General features: G+C 41.8%; 1 protein-coding gene across 1 annotated transcript; it reads left to right on the top strand.

The window, feature by feature from the left end:
* The first annotated feature begins 8,777 nt into the window (after positions 1-8,777).
* Positions 8,778-22,022, top strand: LOC138946335 (monocarboxylate transporter 9-like). The gene is made up of 8 exons (XM_070317892.1): positions 8,778-9,174; positions 10,968-11,111; positions 11,495-11,751; positions 13,067-13,977; positions 14,549-14,670; positions 15,778-15,954; positions 20,015-20,065; positions 21,303-22,022. The coding sequence occupies exons 1-8, from the start codon at positions 8,991-8,993 to the stop codon at positions 21,521-21,523; spliced, it is 2,067 nt and encodes a 688-aa protein (XP_070173993.1). The 5' UTR covers positions 8,778-8,990; the 3' UTR covers positions 21,524-22,022.
* Positions 22,023-22,646: the final 624 nt, after the last annotated feature.

Here is a 22,646-nt window from a genome sequence, read left to right as displayed (position 1 = left end):
AAGGGCATAAAAAAATATGGGCATAAAAAAATAAGGGCATAAAAAAATAAGGCCTTATTTTTTTGACCAATCATGAAGCTGAATAGAATTCGGCTGCGCCGCTCATGCGCAGAGATCTCATAAGAAACATGGCGAATAGGGGGTTCAGAGATCGTGATGAATTTTTGAGAAGAATTTGTGCTGAAATTGCAAATTGCGAGAGAATTGGGGTTTTGGCGAGTTTGTGCGCGCTTTCGAATGCGTGAAGCCATGCTGTATCCGCTCGATGTTATGACGGATGTTTTGAACGAGAGGTGAGTTTGTGCGCGCTTTCGAATGTCCGGATGCGCAGAAAAATATGGGCATATTTTTTTAAGGGCTTATTTTTTATGGGCATATTTTTTTAAGGGCTTATTTTTTTAAGGTCATAACAGAAATAAGGCCTTATTTCAGTAAGGCCTTAACAGAAATAAGGCCTTATTTCATTATGCCCTTATTTCCTTATGGCTGTAAATATTTAAGGCCTTATTTCTAAAATAAGGCCTTATTTATAGAAATAAGGGCTTATTTTCAAAAATATGGGCATATTTTCAAAAATATGGGCATATTTTTTTAAGGGCTTATTTTTTGGATTTTTGACCCTTTGTGCCAAGGATACAAATCGCGTAAGGCGAAATAACAACTTTTAGTCAAGCTGTCGAACTCACAGAATGAAACTGAACGCACTGCATTTTTTTCACCAAGACCGCATACTCGTAGTTTCGTCAGTCCACCGCTCGTGGCAAAGGCAGTGAAATCAACAAGCCAGAATAGTGCGGTAATGGTCGCGCTGAGCAGGATAACACGCTTTTCTGTATCTCTATTCTTTTTAGCGTACTGAGTTTGTTTTTAATCCAGACATATCATATCTATATGTTTTTGGAATCAGGGACCGACAAGGAATAAGATGAAATTGTTTCTAAATCGATTTCGGACAATTAATTTTAATCATAATTTTTATATTTTTAATTTTCAGATCTTGTTTGTAATCCAAATATAACATATGTATATGTTTTTGGAATCAGAAAATGACGAAGAATAAGATGAAATTGTTTTTGGATCGTTTAAAAAAATTTTTAATGACAAGTTTCCGATTTTTGAGTCACTTGAGAAAAAGTGACTCTATGTAATCGGTCAGTGTTAGTCTGTCCGGCCGGCCGTCCGTAGACACCACCTTAACGTTGGACTTTTCTCGGAAACTATCAAAGCGATCGGGCTCATATTTTGTTTTGTCGTGACCTCCAATGACCTCTACACTTTAACGATGGTTTCGTTGACCTTTGACCTTTTTCAAGGTCACAGGTCAGCGTCAAAGGAAAAATTAGACATTTTATATCTTTGACAAAGTTCATCGGATGTGATTGAAACTTTGTAGGATTATTCTTTACATCAAAGTATTTACATCTGTAGCCTTTTACGAACGTTATCAGAAAAACAAGGGAGATAACTAGCCTTTTCTGTTCGGCAACACACAACTTAACGTTGGGCTTTTCTCGGAAACTATAAAAGTGACCGGGCTCAAATTTTATGTGAACGTGACTCCCAGTGACCTCTACACTTTGACGTCTGCTTTGGTGACCTTTGACCTTTTTCAAGGTCACAGGTATGTCTTGAAGGAAAAAAATTGAAATATCATATCTCTGAAACTATTCATCGGATTTGATTCAAACTTTATAGGATTATTCTTTACATCAAATTATTTACATCTGTATTGTGTTGTGAATAGCAATTTCTTCCTGTCCATCTGATGCCTCATATAATATTCAGAACTGCGAAAGTGACTCGATCGAGCGTTTGCTCTTCTTGTTAATGACCAAATTCATTAATTATTTTTTAAGCCACCAACCTGAAATGCAATACCAAAGTTCGGCCTTCGTCGAAGATTGCTTTGCCAACATTTCAATCAATTTGATTGAAAAATGAGGGTGTGACAGTGCCGCCTCAACTTTTACAATTAGCCGAATATGATGTCATCAAAGGTATTTATCGAAAAAATAAAAAATAAACATCCGGGGATATCATTCCCAGGAATTTTCATGTCAAATTTCATAAAGATCGATCCAGTAGTTTAGTCTGAATCGCTCTACACACACACACAGACACACACACACACACACACACACACACACACACACACACACACGCACACACACACACACACACACACACACACTAACACACACACACACACACACCGGCACACACACACGCACACTGGCACACACACTGAGCACACTGACCCACTGGCATATACACACAGTGACACCGTGCCCACACACTGGCGGCACACACGGTACACACCCGGCACAGCGGGTCACACACACGTGACACACTGACACACACACACACGTGACACACTGACACACACACACACACACACACGTGACACACTGACACACACACAAACGTGACACACTGACACACACACACAAACACACACACACACACACACACACCGCGACCTAACACACACACACACACTACTGAGTCACACACACACACACACACACACACACACACACACACACACACACACACACACACACCACGACCCTCGTCTCGATTCCCCCTCTATGTTAAAACATTTAGTCAAAACTTGACTTAATGTAAAAAGTCCTTGCCAGGAGAAAAAACAAATTTGTACAGTGCATTTCTTTTACGAATGATACGTTCCACTCAGTTCCGAAGGGCATATATTGCTCTTTGAGCTATGCACTTCTGTTGCACACGAATGCCAACGCTACGTAGATCAGATGCTGCTGACAATGTGAAATAAGGGGCATTGCTCTTTGAGCTATGCACTTCTGTTGCACACGAATGCCAACGCTACGTAGATCAGATGCTGCTGACAATGTGAAATAAGGGGCATTGCTCTTTGAGCTATGCACTTCTGTTGCACACGAATGCCAACGCTACGTAGATCAGATGCTGCTGACAATGTGAAATAAGGGGTATTGCTCTTTGAGCTATGCACTTCTGTTGCACACGAATGCCAACGCTACCAAGATCAGATGTCGCTGACAATGTGAAATAAGGGGCATTGCTCTTTGAGCTATGCACTTTTGTTGCACACGAATGCCAACGCTTGGCCTAGTGGTCAGTAAGGCGTCCGCCCCGTGATCGGGAAGTCGTGAGTTCGAACCCCGGCCGGGTCATACCTGAGACTTTAAAATTGGCAATCTAGTGGCTGCTCCGCCTGGCGTCTGGCATTATGGGGTTAGTGCTAGGACTGGTTGGTCCGGTGTCAGAATAATGTGACTGGGTGAGACATGAAGCCTGCGCTGCGACTTCTGTCTTGTGTGTGGCGCACGTTATATGTCAAAGCAGCACCGCCCTGATATGGCCCTTCGTGGTCGGCTGGGCGTTTAAGCAAACAAACAAACAAAAACAAAAATGCAACGCTACTTAGATCAGATGTTGCTGACAATGTAACATAAGGGGCATTGCTCGACACACTTCTCTCACCTCCTTTGGAGATAAAGGATATTATACGCAGTCTGCCGTGAAACAAACCGCACGTACATGTCCTCGTCAGTTCTATGTTTACTTGACATACAATCGTCACTGCAGCGATGGCAGTAGGGTTAAACACGTACTCGGAGATTGTATTGTAAATTCTTTTCCTGGAGTTTGCACTACGTGACATGTTAAATTAAATCTTTTCGAGCCGCGCCCACCCTCAAGGAAGAATTTTTTTTGGCGAATTTAAACTTTAAAAAAAAAGTAGTAGTGAAAAGGCCATTTTGGAAGAAGTTTCCTGGCGAGTTTGACCTGAAAAAGACTAGGGGCTATCGCTGTACCGTACGCGTGTACAGTCAAAACGCAACTACGCTGATTTATTCGAAAATGCTTCAAAATGATGACGATTAATTAAATGAATTTGAACAAGATAACAATACAAAAAAATGTACTCACAAGGAACATGAACGATCTAACATGCGGAACATATACCGGTTTCGACCCAAGGTCTTCGTCAGCAAATAAAACAAGAAATTCCTACGAGGTAGGAAAAACACCCCCGTCAAAGGGAAATAACCTTCTCAGTTGGTGGCAGTGACTGAGTGAGAATGGTTATTTCCCTTTGACCATGAAGATGTCCCTCTATAAGTCCTTGTATAATTTTAATCCACCAATAACTCCCTAACCGTGTGTTTGACTGGTCCCAATTTTTGTAAGGACCGTCTCAGGAATGTATAGAACCTGTTCACCAAGTTTGGTGACGATCGGTCCGTTCATTCTTGAGATCTATATGCGAACACAAACAAACAAACAAACAAACAAACACATCGACCGAAACCTATACACACCCCTATACCGGGGGTGTAAAGAGAGATGGCAGATAAAGAACGCAGACAATCAGCAAAGAAGATGACAGAACACAGTTTGTCGTTGTTGTTGTGTTAACGTTAGGAACTGTGAACTGTGTACATTGTTGTTTAGCGGCGATTTTAGACAGTCCTTTTTACATTTAGTCAAGTTTTGACTAAATGTTTTAACATAGAGGGGGAATCGAGACGAGGGTCGTGGTGTATGTGTGTCTGTGTGTGTGTGTGTGTGTGTGTGTGTGTGTGTGTGTGTGTCTGTGTGTGTGTGTGTGTGTGTGTGTGTGTGTGTGTGTGTGTGTGTGTGTGTGTAGAGCGATTCAGAGTAAACTACTGGACCGATCTTTATGACATTGTACATGAGAGTTCCTGGTTATGATATGCCCGGACGTTTTTTTCATTTTTTTGATAAATGTCTTTGATGACGTCATATCCGGCTTTTTATAAAAGTTGAGGCGGCACTGTCACACCCTCATTTTTCAATTAAATTTATTGAACTTTTGGCCAAGCAATCTTCGACGAAGGCCGGACTTTGGTATTGCATTTCAGCTTGAAGGCTTAAAAATTAATTAATGACTTTGATCATTAAAAATCTGAAAATTGTAATTAAAATTATTTTTTTATAAAACGATCCAAAATTACGTTCATCTTATTTTTCATCATTTTCTGATTCCAAAAACATGGAAATATGTTATATTCGGATTAAAAACAAGCTCTGAAAATCAAAAATATAAAAATTATGATTAAAATAAAATTTCCAAAATCGATTTAAAAACAACTTTATCTTATTCCTTGTTGGTTTCTGATTCCAAAAACATATAGATATGATATGTTTGGCCGGATTGAAAACACTCTCAGAATGTTAAAACGAAGAGAGGTACAGAAAAGCGTGCTGTGCAGCACAGCGCAACCACTACCGCGCTAATCAGGCTCGTCAATTTCACTGCCTTCTACGGACTACGGACCGGCACGGTTGGCCTAGTGGTAATTAGGCGTCCGCCCCGTGATCGGGAGGTCGTGGGTTCGAACCCCGGCCGGGTCATACCTAAGACTTTAAAATTGGCAATCTAGTGGCTGCTCCGCCTGGCGTCTGGCATTATGGGGTTAGTGCTAGGACTGGTTGGTCCGGTGTCAGAATAATGTGACTGGGTGAGACATGAAGCCTGTGCTGCGACTTCTGTCTTGTGTGTGGCGCACGTTATATGTCAAAGCAACACCGCCCTGATATGGCCCTTCGTGGTCGGCTGGGCGTTAAGCAAACAAACACACAAACAAATTTCCCATCGTTGCGGGGATGTATAAATTAAGACACCCCCCCCCCCACACACACACACACACAAAAAGGACTGAAAGAAAAAAATGCAGATGGAATAGTGCGGCGCGTTTAACTCAGAAATGAGGATGCAATGCACGGTATACTCATGTAATATAACTGAATGTATGAACATCGTGTTTCGATGAAAGGGAGAAAATGTCATTCCTCTTTACCCTTTGCCCTTAATCACTGCAGCCAACGGTTGATGTTCACATCACAAAGACATTCTATATTATGAGAACTTGTCCCGTGTAATGTCAAACAAGTGACTGCAATGATCTGTTGAAGAATTTATGCATACTCCATGCAAGCACAAAGTGAACTTTTCAAAGCGGGTTGAATCAAAGACTTGCAATGGAAGTAGATATTATTCGGAAATCTAGCTACATGTTTGTAAAAGTGACGCTGGTCGTATATATAGCACTATAGAAAACTTATTCACGCGTTGAAATGCCCGTTATACCCCCTCCCCCTCCCCCAAGAGAAAAGAAAACAAGTCGCGTAAGGCGAAATTACTACATTTACTGATTTAGTCAAGCTGTGGAACTCACAGAATGAAACTGAACGCACTGTATTTTTTCACAATGACCGTAGTCCGTATGTTTGTTTGTTTGTATGTTTGCTTAACGCCCAGCCGACCACGAAGGGCCATATCAGGGCGGTGCTGCTTTGACATATAACGTGCGCCACACACAAGACAGAAGGCGCAGCACAGGCTTCATGTCTCACCCAGTCACATTATTCTGACACCGGACCAACCAGTCCTAGCACTAACCCCATAATGCCAGACGCCAGGCGGAGCAGCCACTAGATCGCCAATTTTAAAGTCTTAGGTATGACCCGGCCGGGGTTCAAACCCACGACCTCCCGATCACAGGGCAGACGCCTTACCACTAGGCCAACCGTGCCGGTCGACATCTATATGTCACTCTGCTCAATTATTTAAGTTAAAATTAAAAAAATTAAAAATAAATAAAAACTCTGCACAAAAAGCAGGCAGACCGTTGAGTTTCGGTGAGTATTCAAGTGGAAGGATGCTCTTATTACACGTAAAAGCCTGTTCAGATTTGTGGCTAATTACATGAAGATTTACACGGGAAGAACAGCACCTTTAAATCTCGCGCAGCTAGCCATCATGCAGTCCTGGCAGGTTTCATAGACATAGACTCGCGGTGTTCACACTGACAGTCGGACCACCGCTCTGTCATCCGGCTGTCGTTATTCGCCGAATAACCGCAGTTGCTCGAACGCGGTACTTGGCGAGGGCAGCACTGTAATCGGGAGACTCCTCGTGCGAAGAGGCACCGTAGACCGACAGAAATCTGTTTTTGAAACACGATTTCATCGGATTGCTGCATTTTACTCGTTCTACTGACAGTTAACCGACTGCATGTGTTGCTCGCCCATGAAACCTGCCCCAGGTTGGCGTCAATAAGCTGAACACCAGGCATTCGAAGCTTCTGGCAGCCCAAGTTTGGAGTTTCGACTGGAGCGTTAAACTTCTGGTGGCATTGAACTTATTGCATGGACAGGTGTTCTGTGACTGGTTTTTGGCTCACGTAAGTGTAGCCTATGCGATCGTAACTTTGTCTGTCTGTGCGTGTGTGCGTGTGTATGTCTGTGGTAGAAACTTTAACATTTGAAGACGTCACATTATGGCGTAAGAGGGCTTTAGACGTCACGCGAAGGAATTACTGAAAGTCTCGGCCATTGTTATTTTGAGCGGGCCGAGACTAGTTGGCAGTCGTGTCCCTGTAAGTTACAGGCTACATGCAGACAGACAGATCTAGATCTAGTGTCTCGCTTTCTCGCACAGTGTCACCTATGCTTACTGTGTGTGTGTGTGTGTGTGTGTGTATGTGTGACGGAGTGATTGAGTTTGTGTTACTGTTTGTCGATTTCTTACGTGAGCCTTGAAGGCTTCGCCTCTTGTTATCGATTGTGTGTGGTGAGGGTCAAGACTTACTTACTTACTTAGGCCCTTTGCCCCCAGCAGAGCATAGGCCCTTTGCCCCCAGCAGAGCATAGGCCCTTTGCCCCCAGCAGAGCATAGGCCCTTTGCCCCCAGCAGAGCATAGGCCCTACGCAAACCTCTGAACGAGGTGGTCCAAAGCCGTCTGACCTCTATCCTTCAACCTGTCCAGCATGAGTGACCCTACCAGGAGCTTTTTAGGCCCAAAAAAATAATAGGTGTTGTTACGGTAACATAGCCAAAAAAAATAGGGTATAGGAAGGTAGGCAATCACTTTTTTTTTTAAACTTTTTTTTCTAATGTGTACAAATTAAACCTACTTGACAGGGAAATAAGTGTGCGACTCGGGCGCTTTCGCTTTCATTGCGTTTTCTGCACTCGTTTACTTGTTTTTTGGGGTATTTTTTTGACAAATGTAATAAAAAGTTATAGGGTCGGCCCCAAAAAATAGGGTAGGTCGGGTTACCGTAACCACACCTATTTTTTTTAGGCCTTATTCCCGCTGACATAGCTCTCCGGCTTACTGAGGCACGCAAGCCATCACACCACGACAAGGAATGGACCATGTGATGGGAGGGTCAACACACCCTTGGCTAAATTAGGGGAACAGAAGCTTGGAAGTCTGTGTCGGAATTCGACGGATGCGTGTTGTCTCCGGTATGCCCTGCCTGCTTTGGAAGTCAGTGTCAAAGCGAGGAATTTGTACGTAAACTTAACAGCTCTTTGTAAATTTCAAGTGAGGAATTTAGGTGATTTAACGACTTTCCGTACATTTAAAATCCCCAGTTAAAGTGTTTTTGTGTTTTTGTTGGTAGTCAAAATCAGCACTGAAAGGTTGGTATAAATCACAACATTGCTCACTACTATTAATTTCCGTTAAAAAAAATCAGGTTGCAACATTCCATGTCTGAGTATTTTAGCGCGTGTTAGCATATATATTGCTGTCAGAGAGTATTATTTTTGCATTGCAATTGCTCTTATCTCATATTCTGTTCACTACTGACTACTACTTTGGATCTTTTCCTTGTTAAAGTCGTTTTGGATGGAATCGAAGACGCCGGCATCGGTTTAGGGTAAAATTAATGTTGTAATTAAGCAAGTAGTTGTTGTGCTATTGTTTCGTAGCAAGAGGACAATGCCAGCACAAAATGTTACACCCAACGCAACCGTGTCTGAAGGCAGATTACAGGGGATGGGCGTGTTGTACTACTTGATTATCACAGCTCAATCTCTCCCAGTGTGTGTGTGTGTGTGTAAGTTACAGTAGTGCCAGCCATGCAGACGGACTGGGGGTGAGCGTGTGGTACTACTTGATTCTCACAGGTCAGCCTCTCCCTGTGCGTGTGTAACAGGAGCGCCAGCCATGCAGACGGACAGGGGGTGGGCGTGGGTGGTGCTGGCGGCCAGCATGGGCGGTAACCTGCTGACGGGCGTGCTGTGTTACTTCGTGGGCGTCATCCACACCGGCCTCCTGCACCAGTTCCACGCCTCCGTCACCACCACCGCCTGGGTCGGCGCGCTATACTCCTCCAACATGTGTCTCACGGGTGAGAATCAATAGACGCTCCTTGCCTTGGCGGTTCCCCAGATACTGGAACGGAGAGTTTGCATGGCTGGATCTAAGGGGTGTGTGTGTGTGTGGGGGGGGGGGTCTCGCTTTTTGAAGAACCCCCACCCCCCCCCCTTCCAACCCACCCTCACACACACGCACGGCCTACCCGGCAAGTGTACTTTTTTTTCTCTTGGAGAGACCCGAAATACTCATTTCAAATGGTATATTCTGACAGCATCACTCCAGCCCCTATACTGGTCCCGGAAGCCTCCTCCCCTCCCCCTCCCCCTTCCCCCATCCCCCATCCACCGCTTAGCCGGCAAATGTATATTTTTTCTCAAGGAGAGGCCAAAAATACCCCTTTCAAATGTTAAATTTCGACAACATCTAGCCAGCCCCAATACTCCGGGCTCACTTTGGAAGCCCCCTCTTCTCATACACGGATGGTCCAACCCTGCTCTGTTCACTCTGTCTTTCCCAGCAAGCAATTGTACGTTGTATTCACGTTGTATTCATGTTGTATTCACGTTGTATTCATGTTGTATTCACGTTGTATTCATGTTGTATTCACGTTGTATTCATGTTGTATTCATGTTGTATTCACGTTGTATTCATGTTGTATTCATGTTGTATTCACGTTGTATTCATGTTGTATTCACGTTGTATTCATGTTGTATTCACGTTGTATTCATGTTGTATTCATGTTGTATTCACGTTGTATTCATGTTGTATTCATGTTGTATTCATGTTGTATTCACGTTGTATTCATGTTGTATTCACGTTGTATTCATGTTGTATTCACGTTGTATTCATGTTGTATTCACGTTGTATTCACGTTGTATTCATGTTGTATTCACGTTGTATTCACGTTGTATTCATGTTGTATTCACGTTGGCCTACGTTGCGTTTCAACGTTTTAATACGTAGATTTGTATGGACGAAATCACGCGGAAATAACGTTGAAAAACAACGTTGCATTTTACGTGAGACCAACGTGAATGCAACGTGAATTATTGGTGGAGGTGGATTGTTCATAAAAACATTACGTGAATTCTACGTTGTCGCAACGTGAATTTTTGGTTGTGGTTGTGGTTTGGTTGAAATTGCCTTGCATTTTTACGTAATGTCCGCGTGAATGGAACATAAATTTTAGGTTAAATTTTAGGTCAAGAATTACGTGAATTCTACGTTGACACAACGTGAAAGTTGAGTTTTGGTGCATTTTTCGTGGTAAGATTGACGTGAATTACACGTCGACACAACGTGAATTTTTGGTTGTGGTTGTGGTTTGGTTTGATTTCGACGTGAATGCAACGTTGAGAGTGAATGTAGGTTTTGGTAAATTTATCCACGCACACACACCAACTTTCACACTCAGTCACAGATCATAAAGACGATTATATGTAACACCATAAACTCAAGATACGATCAACAATTTAATTTCATAACAAAAAAATGCATATTATGTTGCGGAAAAAATAAAAATGCACGCAGCTTAGCAGGGCGACAGCACAGCATATTCAATCGATTTCATTCTTTGTCCTGGTGGTCCAGCATTACTATGAAATATAATGCCAGAAATTGATGCTTTCACGGACAAAAAAAATTCCTTTGTAAATTTTGTGGTTCCTCTCGTGACCAAGTGATATATTATACGAGTACTATTTTGTGATATGATTTTTTCTTTTCGTTTAGGTTAAAGGTACAGTCGGTTTATTAAACACCCAGTGGGCTCTGACATGCTTACCGTATTGACACACTATAGTTATTGCAGTTTTGTTTTTGCAGCTCCTCTTGCCAGTGTGATCATCAACCGTTACGGGTGCCGGGTATGCTGTGCGCTGGGTGGCTTCCTGTGTTTCGCTGGATTCACTGCCTCCGCGTTCGTCACCTCCATGCCAATGCTCTTCGTCACCTACGGAATAATTGCAGGTATGACGTCATATTTGAATCACCTAATCGTCTGTTAAACTGACGTCACTGTCATATTTGAATCACCTAATCGTCTGTTAAACTGACGTCACTTTTTTCTGCTCTTTTTATGATGGTTGCCATGAAAGCATAGTATAATTCGTTGTCAGCATCTTTGTTTTTCCGTTATTTTGCACTGGCTTTTATCTTCATGTCTAGAATTTCTTCAGATATTTTGCTGAATGAAAGGCGGAATGATATAATTATATCTAAAATGAGATCTTAATGATAAGGATATAAATTTGTATTCTGAAAAAAAAACCACCCATTTTTTATTCTGAAGAAGAACACAACATGACAGAGCTCCCAAAAGTCAAATTGTAACCCTGATTATTTTGTGTCAGGTCTTGGTTTAGGGCTTTGCTACTCACCAACTCTTATAACGATCGGCTTCTACTTCGACAAGTTCCGTGGCCTGGCTTCAGGGGTCTCTGTATGCTTCGCCGCCATCGGTATTCTGAGTGGATCCTTGGTAGCTCAGTTCCTGATCGAAGAGTACACGGTCTCCGGGGCTTTTCTTCTCATTGGAGCAGTGTCATTCCACTACACGTTCTTCGCTATGTTCTTTCGTCCGACGTCGTACGAACTGAACGAAATGAAGGTTCTTCTTTTATTTTGGTGTTCTGGTTGTTGTTTTTGCTCCCTGTCTGCCTGTCTAATTGCAATGCCATATTCTTGTTGGTGCAATTGCTATATCTATATATATATACGACTAGTGTTTGTCTGTCTGTCTGTTCGCGATGCACGGCCAAAGTTCTCGGTGGATCTTTTTCAAATTTAGACACCGTATTCAGCTACACCCCGGACACAACCTCATCGATGAGATATTTCAACACGTGCTCTCAGCGCGCAGCGCTGTGCGCGCTGAACCGATTTTTTTTGGGGGGTCGGGATCCACTACCAGTAACTCTTCCTTATCTTCTCCAGTGTTTTCAGCCGCGATTATCTCCCTTCCTCCGTGTGGCGTCAATCCATATTCCCGTTACTACGTTACTATTTTTAGACGGTCACTGCACGTTACTATTTTTAGAAGGTCTCCAGTGTTTTGCGCGTTTATCTCTTTTTCTTCGTGCGCCGGCGAAGCCGGCGTACACCCGGCAAAGCCGGGTCCCAGGCGCAGCCTGGTATTCGGCTCTACTTCTTCCCGGCGAAGCCGGTACCCGGCGAAGCGGGTAATCATCTAGTATACATATATATGTTAATCATATTCCTCATCGCCATGCCCCAAGAGGGCCCCCCTATGATGAGCTGAAATAAAACATTGAAACCTTGTCTGTCTGTCTGTCTGTCTGTCTGTCTCTCTCTCTCTCTCCTGTCTGTCTGTCTGTCTGTCTGTCTGTCTGTCTGTCTCTCTCTCTCTCTCTCTCTCTCTCTCTCTCTCTCTCTCTCTCCGTCTCTCTCTGCTTCTTCTTTTGTGTTGTGTGTAACTTTTATTGATATTATGTAATATTCAAGTATGATTTCACATTTATTTAAGCATACCCCGCCATGAAAATTATGGGAAGATTTGTGTGAGCATTCATTATTATTTTTTTGGGTTTTGTTTTGCTGCAGCTATTATGTTGCTGTGTCGTCATGTGTGTTTAAAGGAATATGATGTTTTGAATTTTACTTAATTTTATGTGATGTTTACTGATTTTGATTTATATATAAGTATCTCAGAAGTTCCCCTTTTCTCAAGAAATGTCTCGGCATGCAGAGTTATAGGTCAGATAAAAGAGACGTTAGTATAAGTTTTAAATTGTACTCCGACGTAAGTCCGTTGCTGTGTGTCATGCCATGTGTGTGAATATGAATACAATTTGTTGTTTTATAGCTGTGTATGTTGGGTGTGCTTGGCTGACGTGAATGTCAAAACGAACTCCCAACCTTGGGCAATAAAATATTCTGTATTGTGTAATTTTGTTCAATGCAAGGTCAAGGATACGGACTGTGACACTGACAACGAGTGGGAGACGAGAGCGTCCAGGATTTCCCTGGCTCTTCACGGAGTCGAGATCATATCGACGTCACTACATTCCATCCACAAGAACGACGAATGCATCTACTCCCGGCCCGGGTACGGCTCCGTGACGTCACTGTTGAGGAGAGCTCAGCTCAACCGGCGAAAACAGAGCCTGGAGAACTGTTCGCTTGATGCCTCCATGCAGAGTGGGGAGGTCTTCTCCAGAAACCACAGCACTTCGCTTTCTGTTCTAGCTCGAAATGGGGATATACCCGGCCATACTCAGCGCAGGGACTTTACCATGACAGACAGAACTGATAAGGCTCGTACATCAAACGGGACGTTATGTTCCGGCACTAAAGGTTTAGATAATTCATGTGATACAAGCAGTAAGACTCCGGGAATAGTTATTTCTTTGTCAGATCAAAATGGTCTGGGTGATCGTAGCAGTGTGAAAGAAAAGGTGCACGGAAGCAAAGAAACGGTAAACGGAGTCCTGCCTGAATCAGCTGAAGGTCACGTTGCGTCAGAAACTCCAAATGACGTCACAGACCCTAATGACGACACAAGTAGTCATTTACTGCCTCAGATCCGAATATCAACAGACTGTGATGATGTTCACTCGGTGACGTCACATGAAATGACGAAATCTTTTCCACGCCAGACAAAAAGCTCCGAAAAAAGTAAACTCAAAATGTTGAAGGCTGTTGACAGGTACCTCATTGTGGTGACGAACAAGGCTTTTATGTTTCACTGCGCTGGAGTTCTGGCAGCGAATGTGCATATATCTGGGGTGTATCTGCATCTACCCGAGTACGTGGGAACAAATGGTACATCTCCTACGGAGGCTGCAGCTCTTTTTGTTGCTGTCGGAGTGATGAGGTCAGTTTCTGCTGTTGAACATGTGAGTTAGAGTGCAACGTAGCAAACGGGCCCGATATTTTGACGAACGCCTGTCTATCTGTCTGGTTGCGTGCGAGCGTGTGTACATGCGTGCGTGCGTGTGTGTGTGTGTGTGTGTGTGTGTGTGTGCGAGTGAGTGTGTGTGTGTGTGTGTGTGTGTGTGTGTGTATGCGTGCGTGTGGGCTTATGTGTAAGTGTGTGTGTGTGTGTGCGTGCGTGTGGGCGTATGTGTGTGTGTGTGTGTGTGTGTGTGTGTGTGTGTGTGTGTGTGTGTGTGTGTGTGTGTGTGTGTGTGTCCCTCTCTTCCAAAGGGCTGACGTCAAAAGTAAAACAAAGTTCAAGAAAACGTCAAAATGGGAATAATGGTAGCACTTTATAAAAAAAATATAAAAAAAAGCTATTTCTTAATCATGTCTCAAGAGGAACTGAAAACAAATCCGAGAACCAATTCTGTTGGCGACTTCGTTATAAGCTTATTAAAAGTAGGAGATAACCGCCAGGCCTGGGTCAGTATCGTACATCGTTTAAAAATGTGTTTTGTCTGTTTTAGCCTGCTATCCAGATTGGCAACAGGTTTCGCCACCACAGAACCCAAGATTGACCCTTTGACCTTACATATGGGCATGGTGGGATTATGCGGACTGTTCACGATTCTCTTCCCTTATTATGCAGGTAGTCAGAATATGTTCCATTTTCTTGGTATCAGATTGCTTCTTTGTTGTTTTTTGATATAATAAAGCAATGTTGAAGACTTCTTGGTGGTTAACGCAGTTTGTTTGTTTAATTGTTTAATTTTTGTCTCGCTCTTCGTGTTATGTTTATGTTGTAGCAAGGATGAGCTGTAAGTAATGGCCATATATGGCCAGGGTCCTAACGATATAATCCTTATGTAATAAAGTTTCCGAGTTTGAGCTCGAGTACGTTTTGGGGGTGATTATCTTACTTTGCAGTGATCATTAGTCCCTTATTGCAAAAGTATAGTGATCGGGAGGTCGTGGGTTCGAACCCCGGCCGGGTCATACCTAAGACTTTAAAATTGGCAATCTAGTGGCTGCTCCGCCTGGCGTCTGGCATTATGGGGTTAGTGCTAGGACTGGTTGGTCCGGTGTCAGAATAATGTGACTGGGTGAGATATGAAGCCTGTGCTGCGACTTCTGTCTTGTGTGTGGCGCACGGTATATGTCAAAGCAGCATCGCCCTGATATGGCCCTTCGTGGTCGGCTGGGCGTTAAGCAAACAAACAAACAAACAAAAAATATTGCAAATGCATGCTGTTTTGAAATGGCTATTCCATCTTAGACGTAGCATTTTATTGGATAGCAATAAGGCTTGATATTTTGACTCGAGGAAGTCCTATGATCCTTATCTTCGACTCGGAGGCATTAGACTTGTATCGTAAACATATCGGCCCGTTTTTTACGCTGAAAGACCGCAGTTGTTAATAAATACCCTTTTACGTAGAGACCATTCCTGCGGCGTTTCAATACAGCTTACTAAGAACACAATATCTTTAAATTCACTATTCATAATTAGTACTTGACGTTTATTTTACAGTCTAATTTTGACATCGTAACACTATTTAAAGCAGGTGTTCATTTTTAGGAGATATAATTATTATGCTTTTAGCCTTTTTTGAAATGTTGGTTTGCTTTTTATTTGCTTTTTATTATAATCCGAGTTTACGTACCATCCGCTGTATTCCTTTATACCGCCTGTAGGACTATAATCAAAATCAAAATAAGAATCGAACGTGAGCCATTATCTTGATCATCTTTACAGATACATACAGCGGTCAGCTAGTGTTCTCCGGCCTGTTCGGGCTGTACACGGGTGGTCAGTACGCCCTGGTGTCCGTGTTGACCGTCCACTTCACGGAGCTGTCACTGCTGCCCACAGCTCTGGGGGTCATGGTGTTCTTCATGGGGGTGGGCTATGTCATTGGACCTCCTCTTGCCGGAAAGTTTTTTACATAGAGGGGGGAATCGAGACGAGGGTCGTGGTGTATGTGTGTGTGTGTGTGTGTGTCTGTGTGTGTGTGTGTGTGTGTGTGTGTGTGTGTGTGTGTGTGTGTGTGTGTGTAGAGCGATTCAGAGTAAACTACTGGACCGATCTTTATGACATTTTTTATGAGAGTTTCTGGGTATGATATCGATAAATGTCTTTAATGACGTCATATCCGGCATTTTGTAAAAGTTGAGGCGGCACTGTCACACCCTCATTTTTCAATAACATTGATTGAAATTTTGGCAAAGCAATTGTCGACAAAGGCCGGAATTTAGTATTGCATTTCAGCTTGGAGGCTTAAAAATTAATAAATGATTTTGGTCATTAAAAATCTGAAAATTGTAATTAAAAATATTTTTTTATAAAACGATCCAACATTACGTTTATCGTATTCTTCATCATTTTCTGATTCGAAAAACATATGAATATGTTATATTCGGATTAAAAACAAGCTCTGAAAATTAAAAATATAAAAATTATGATTAAAATTAAATTTCCGAAATCGATTTAAAAACAATTTCATCTTATTCCTTGTCCGTTCCTGATTCCAAAAACATATAAATATGATATGTTTGGATTAAAAACACGTTCAGAGAGTTAAAAAGAATAGAGATATAGAAAAGCGTGCTATCCTCCTCAGCGGAACCGCTACCGCGCTTTTCTGGATTGTTAATTTCACTGCCTTTGCCACCAGCGGTGGACAGACGATGCTACGATTGTACGGTCTTGCGGAAAAAATGCAATGCGTTCAGTTTCATTCTGTGAGTTCAACTGAGCTTGACTAAATGTTGTATTTTCGCCTTACGCGACTTGTTTAATTTTTATCCTACATGTATACGTGAGAGAGAGCTCAACTAAACCATAAACACGTGTGTATATTATGTTGATGAGGTCGTGTCAAACTAGTGTGGCAGGGACCTCATTTTCCAAGGCTCATGATAAAGTCACCGAAATGGTTTTTTACACCCCCGGTATAGGGGTGTGTATAGGATTCGGTCGATGTGTTTGTTTGTTTGTTTGTTTGTTTGTTTGTGTGTTTGTGTTCGCATATATATCTCAAGAATGAACGGACCGATCGTCACCAAACTTGGTGAACAGGTTCTATACATTCCTGAGACGGTCCTTACAAAAATTGGGACCAGTCAAACACACGGTTAGGGAGTTATTGGTGGATTAAGATTCTACAAGGACTTATAGAGGGACATATCAATCGTCAAAGGGAAATAACCTTCTCAGTTGCTGGCAGTGAGAATGGTAAGGACGGGGGTGTTTTCCTACCTCGGAGGAATTTCTTGTTTTATTTGTTTTTATCCTACATGTATATGTGAGAGAGAACACCCATTACATAACTAAACCATATACTCACACGTGTGTTTATCATGTGAATGAGGTCGTGTCAAACTAGTCTTGCTGGGACCTAACTTTCCAATGCTCATGATGTCAAAGTCACCGAGACAAACGTGATTCTGGGAACAACTTTTGCGCCTGCTGTTTCCCCTTGAAGACTTTTGAGAACGTACACGTCACATTATACTTTCTAGAATTACGTCTTTTTGGTTTGACGTCAAAGCTTTCACAAGGCTTTGCAAGAGATTGAGCTTCCATATGTGACAGGGGAGGCTACCGCTCCTTTCACAACGGACTCTGCACCCGGGTTGTTGGCCTTTAAAGTCAACACCTGTGGTTTGTAGAGTTCTGTTTGTGATGGGGTCTGGTGGTTTCCGATTGTCTGTATGTTCATGGAAACCTTCGGGTTTGCATAACAGTTTTTATAGGGCTAAGAAATTAGCCCTAATATTTTCAATCCTGTTTGATTGCACTTCGCTTCTCGAGGTGATCGTAGTGTTTCGGCACTTGGTTACACATAAGACGGTCTCAAACTTTGGGTGCTTCGACTGTGTGACGCTTGGAGCGAAAGACACGCAAATACAGTCTGTAGGGCTATCCTTTCGCTCGCTTTTCGATATTAAACAAGAGGCGAAGCCTTCAAGGCTCACATAAGAAATCGACAAACAGTAACACAAACTCAATCACTCCGTCACACATACACACATACACACACACACACACACAGTAAGCATAGGTGACACTGTGCAAGAAAGCGAGACACTAGATCTAGATCTGTCTGTCTGCATGTAGCCTACTTACAGGGACACGACTGCCAACTAGTCTCGGCCCGCTCAAAATAACAATGACCGAGACTTTCAGTAATTCCTTCGCGTGACGTCTAACCCTCTTACGTCATAATGTGACGTCTTCAAATGACGAAATGTTAAAGTTTCTACCACAGACATACAAACGCACGCACATACGCACATACGCACGCACAGACAGACAAAGTTACGATCGCATAGGCTACACTTACGTGAGCCAAAAACAACAACTCGTAAATCTAATACGACACAGCTAGACATATGTAGTACTATCTATGTCTTTGTTCTCTTCAGAGCCAGTGGTGATCTATTTAAAATATTAGTATGGGTGACATTTGTTTTGAGTTTGCTTGTACAAACAGTTTTGACAACTTTGGAAATGTGTCTGTTGGGTGTCACTGCTCGGCAGCTGAGTTATCATATGCTGCATAAACTTAAAGATGCAGTACAGGAGTCACATCACTGCTGAAGCAACGATTGGTTATTTTGTCGCAGATTACGATATAAACAAATAAGAATCTTTACACAACTCTTTCACAGACGACTACACATACCTTTAGTGTTGCTGACCAAACGACACTTTATGCGGTTTGTCAGTGTGCATCACCCGCCAAAATGTAATTAACTTTTCCCGTGATTATGTTCTGGGTCGGAAGGCTGTGTGCAGTATGCCAAAATGGACCCACATACCACCACCTTTTGCAATTTCCTTGCGTAATAAAACACAATGTCTTGACGTTGAGTACCGAACATAGAAAGAATTTTCCCTCTAGCAGAGACTAAATAAGCTACCATATATATTCATATAACACACCAAGTTTTAAACACGAATTGAAAGCATCTTTCCACTTGAAAACGTGATAAAAAAAATAAAAAAATCAGCAGACTGACTGATTTCTGTACATATTAAAATTAGTTTTTCTGAACTAATTGTGAAACCACAACACGGTGGCCAGTGAGCGGGAGGTCGTGGGTTCAAACCCCGGCAGGGTCATACCTAAGACTTTAAAATTGGCAATCTAGTGGCTGCTCCGCCTGGCGTCTGGCATTATGGGGTTAGTGCTAGGACTGGTTGGTCCGGTGTCAGAATAATGTGACTGGGTGAGACATGAAGCCTGTGCTGCGACTTCTATCTTGTGTGTGGCGCACGTTAAATGTCAAAGCAGCACCGCCCTGATATAACCCTTCGTGGTGGACTGGGCGTTAAGCAAACAAACAAACAAACTAATTATGTAAGTGCCACCTGGGTCGATCAATGTGTGAAATAAAGCAAGAAAAGAATAGTCATACAACTCTGCATATATATGAAAAACTCAACCACATGTGCTATGTTTCATTATTTAGAACTTAAATTCCTTTTCTCTGCGAGTTTACCTATAAATGTGTAAACATTTAAAATACAAATTAGGGATTATGTTACTGTGTGAGACCTTGAGAGAGAGAGAGAGTGTGTGTGTGTGTGTGTGTGTGTGTGTGTGTGTGTGTGTGTGTGTGTGTGTGTGTGTGTGTGTGTGTGTGTGTGTGTTTAAGACACAATATTTTGATTCATGAACAGTGTATATAAACCATGCATGCACACATACACACAGAAATTTGCTGCAGATGCTTTAAAAACAAAAATAAATGTACTCAACTTAAAAAAAAAACCAAAAAAACTCTGCATATGAAGGAGCCAGGCTCTTATTTTTGTGTTTTCAAGAAAGAAAAAAAAACCACGCTTATTGTATGTAAAAGCCAAGACAGATATGTGGTGGTAAACATGATGATGTGTACGCGGGAAAGACTGTATACTTAACTTTATAATTGTCACAGCAAATGGCTTCAAAACGTGTACAGTGTTTTCGGTTTTTCGGTTTCAGCCTTGATCGTGGACAGCGGCGGGACGTACCAACACAGCTTCATCTTTTTAGGTAATTGCACATACTTTTGTAAACGTTTGAATGAGGACTGTCAGCTTCGTCGTCATTTTCTTCTTTCTATATACATATCAGTTGGTCTTAATTTCTTCTTCGTCTTTTGTTGGCCTCAGAACTCCGACCTTATTAAGCAAACGTTTTGAATAATGAATGCATTTATCTCATCCATGTTCGAAACGACCATGTGCAGTACTGTTTACATTTCCTTGTTCTGGTAGTATTCTATTTTCAACCATGTGGAAGTCATTGTATGCGTGTGTGTGCGAGTGAGTGTGCGAGCGCGTGTGAGTACTGTTGTTAGTTTATCATTGGGTTTTTTTTCCTTTGTTTTTTTCCTTTTATTTTTACATGCTTGTCTACCATAATTTACCATTATCATTTTGACATTATTTCAAATTTGTTATATTAAAATCGTCCGCCAAATTTCATTTGCTTTTAAGAGTAAGCGTACGCTCATAAGCCTAGCTTGTTGTGCTCCATGTTCCTTATTTCATGTATGCGGTAATAGTACCAATGGAATTTATTGAATAAACTTGTTTAAACCAACTCCGACCTCTTCAATATCTTCGCGTTGTTTCTTCTGTCTTCTCACACAAAGCCGGTGTAACACGAGAAAATTACTCCCACGAGATTTTTACTCCGGAGTAAACATTTCGTACGAAAAAGTTACTCCCTTTACGAAAAAAAGCACTCCCCCATTGCACGAGAAAATTACTCCCCAAGACAGGTGAGTTCCGAGTAAACATTTCGTACAAAAATGTTACTCCCCTGACGAATAAATAACGAATAAATTACTTCACCCCAACACGAGCAATTTAACTTCCCATGCCAGGTGTACGAAATTTTTACTCCCTTGTCCCCTGTTAGTCTTGGTGGTGGAAGGGGTGGAAGGAGGGTAGCGCGACATTCGTGTGCGCGAGATCACTTATTGGCATTATCTCTTCGCCCTCATCCCATTTTTGCGTACAAGATTTTTACTGGAAAAAATGTGGAGTAAAAATTTCGTGGAGGGAGTAATTTTTTCTTGCCTTGGGGAGTTCTTTTCTCGTACGAAAAGTGTACTCAGAGTAAGAATTTCGTACGAAATATTTACTCCGGAGTAAATTTTTCGTGGAGTACAAATTTCGTGTTACACCGGTCTGGGTTTGACTGGAGTGAAAAATATTATTGTCTGTAAATATTAAAGTCTGTACTTTGATTGATCATTGCTGGTTTGTGTTGTGTACTTCAGGCTGCATGATGCTGCTGGGGTCTTTCCTGGATATGGCCGCTGGATTCTTCTACGCATCACGTGACCAGGAAGATGACATCGAAATCGTATCCGTCAATCGTGATTGGCTGGGCAGCTCCCTCGTCATTTCCATACAGGAAACCGGCAGTGCGCATGTTCAATATGACGCAGGGTCCATGATGTCGGTTCGCAGCAGACATTCTCAAGACTTGAAAGTTTAAGTTTATTGTATTGTGCATGAATAGATGAGGCTTTTTTCTCATCCTATGAATGAGAAAATCAGTGCAGTTACGTCTAATTAGTATTGTTCTAAATGCCAAAGTTTATGAGACAATCAGGCTTGTATGGATATAGCCTTATCATTATTGTGGATCTACCAAAGTAACTTGACCCGATTTTATTTTTAGAAATATGAAATTATGAAAGCAATCGAGCTATATGATCAAAGACTCTGTGACTGTGGCGAGGGAGAATGTTTTTGTTCACACTTACATCATTATTATTTGAAGTTTTAATTTTTTCTCATTTTTTTTCCCCAAAGGCAATGCTAACATTATACTTCACCATTTTCTCATCACTTGACGCATGAATTACAGAATGTATTGTCTACTTTGTAGAGGAACACTGCCTTATTTCTTGTAATGATATATTTTGCTATCTTATGACGAACGTTATTATTTTCTGCAGCCCATTTCCCAGAATAAACATTAAAGTTCTGAGTTACAGACGCATCTGTGATTGGTGTAAAAAAAACAAGTCGCGTAAGGCGAAATAACAACATCTAGTCAAGCTGTCGAACTCACAAATGAAACAGAACGCATTGCATTTTTTCCGCAAGACCGTACAATCGTAGCATCGTCTGTCCACCGCTCGTGGCAAAGGCAGTGAAATTAACAATCCAGAAAAGCGCGGTAGCGGTTGCGCTGAGGAGGATAGCACGCTTTTCTATATCTCTATTCTTTTTAACTCTCTGAACGTGTTTTTAATCCAAACATATCATATCTATATGTTTTTGGAATCAGGAACGGACAAGGAATAAAGATGAAATTGTTTTTAAATCGATTTCGGAAATTTTATTTTAATCATTATTTTTATATTTTTAATTTTCAGATCTTGTTTTTAATCCGAATATAACATATTTATATGTTTTTGGAATCAGAAAATGATGAAGAATACGATTAACGTAATTTTGGATCGTTTTATATAAAATAATTTTAATTACAATTTTCAGATTTTTAATGACTAATGTCATTAATTAATTTTTAAGCCTCCAAGCTGAACTGCAATACCAAAGTCGGGCCTTCGTCGAAGATTGCTTGGCCAAAATTTCAATCAATTTTATTG

Source organism: Littorina saxatilis, linkage group LG13 (genome assembly GCF_037325665.1).
Source record: "Littorina saxatilis isolate snail1 linkage group LG13, US_GU_Lsax_2.0, whole genome shotgun sequence".
In the NCBI taxonomy this organism is placed as follows: Eukaryota; Metazoa; Mollusca; class Gastropoda; order Littorinimorpha; family Littorinidae; genus Littorina; species Littorina saxatilis.
This window is presented reverse-complemented; position numbering and strand designations above follow the sequence as displayed.

Coding starts and splice junctions, on each gene's coding strand:
- LOC138946335 (XM_070317892.1), top strand. CDS start 8,991: ATGCAGACGGACAGGGGGTGGGCGTGGGTGGTGCTGGCGGCCAGCATG. Junction 14,671..15,777: donor TCTCTTCCCTTATTATGCAG/GTAGTCAGAATA, acceptor TCATCTTTACAG/ATACATACAGCGGTCAGCTA. Junction 20,066..21,302: donor ACACAGCTTCATCTTTTTAG/GTAATTGCACAT, acceptor TGTGTACTTCAG/GCTGCATGATGCTGCTGGGG.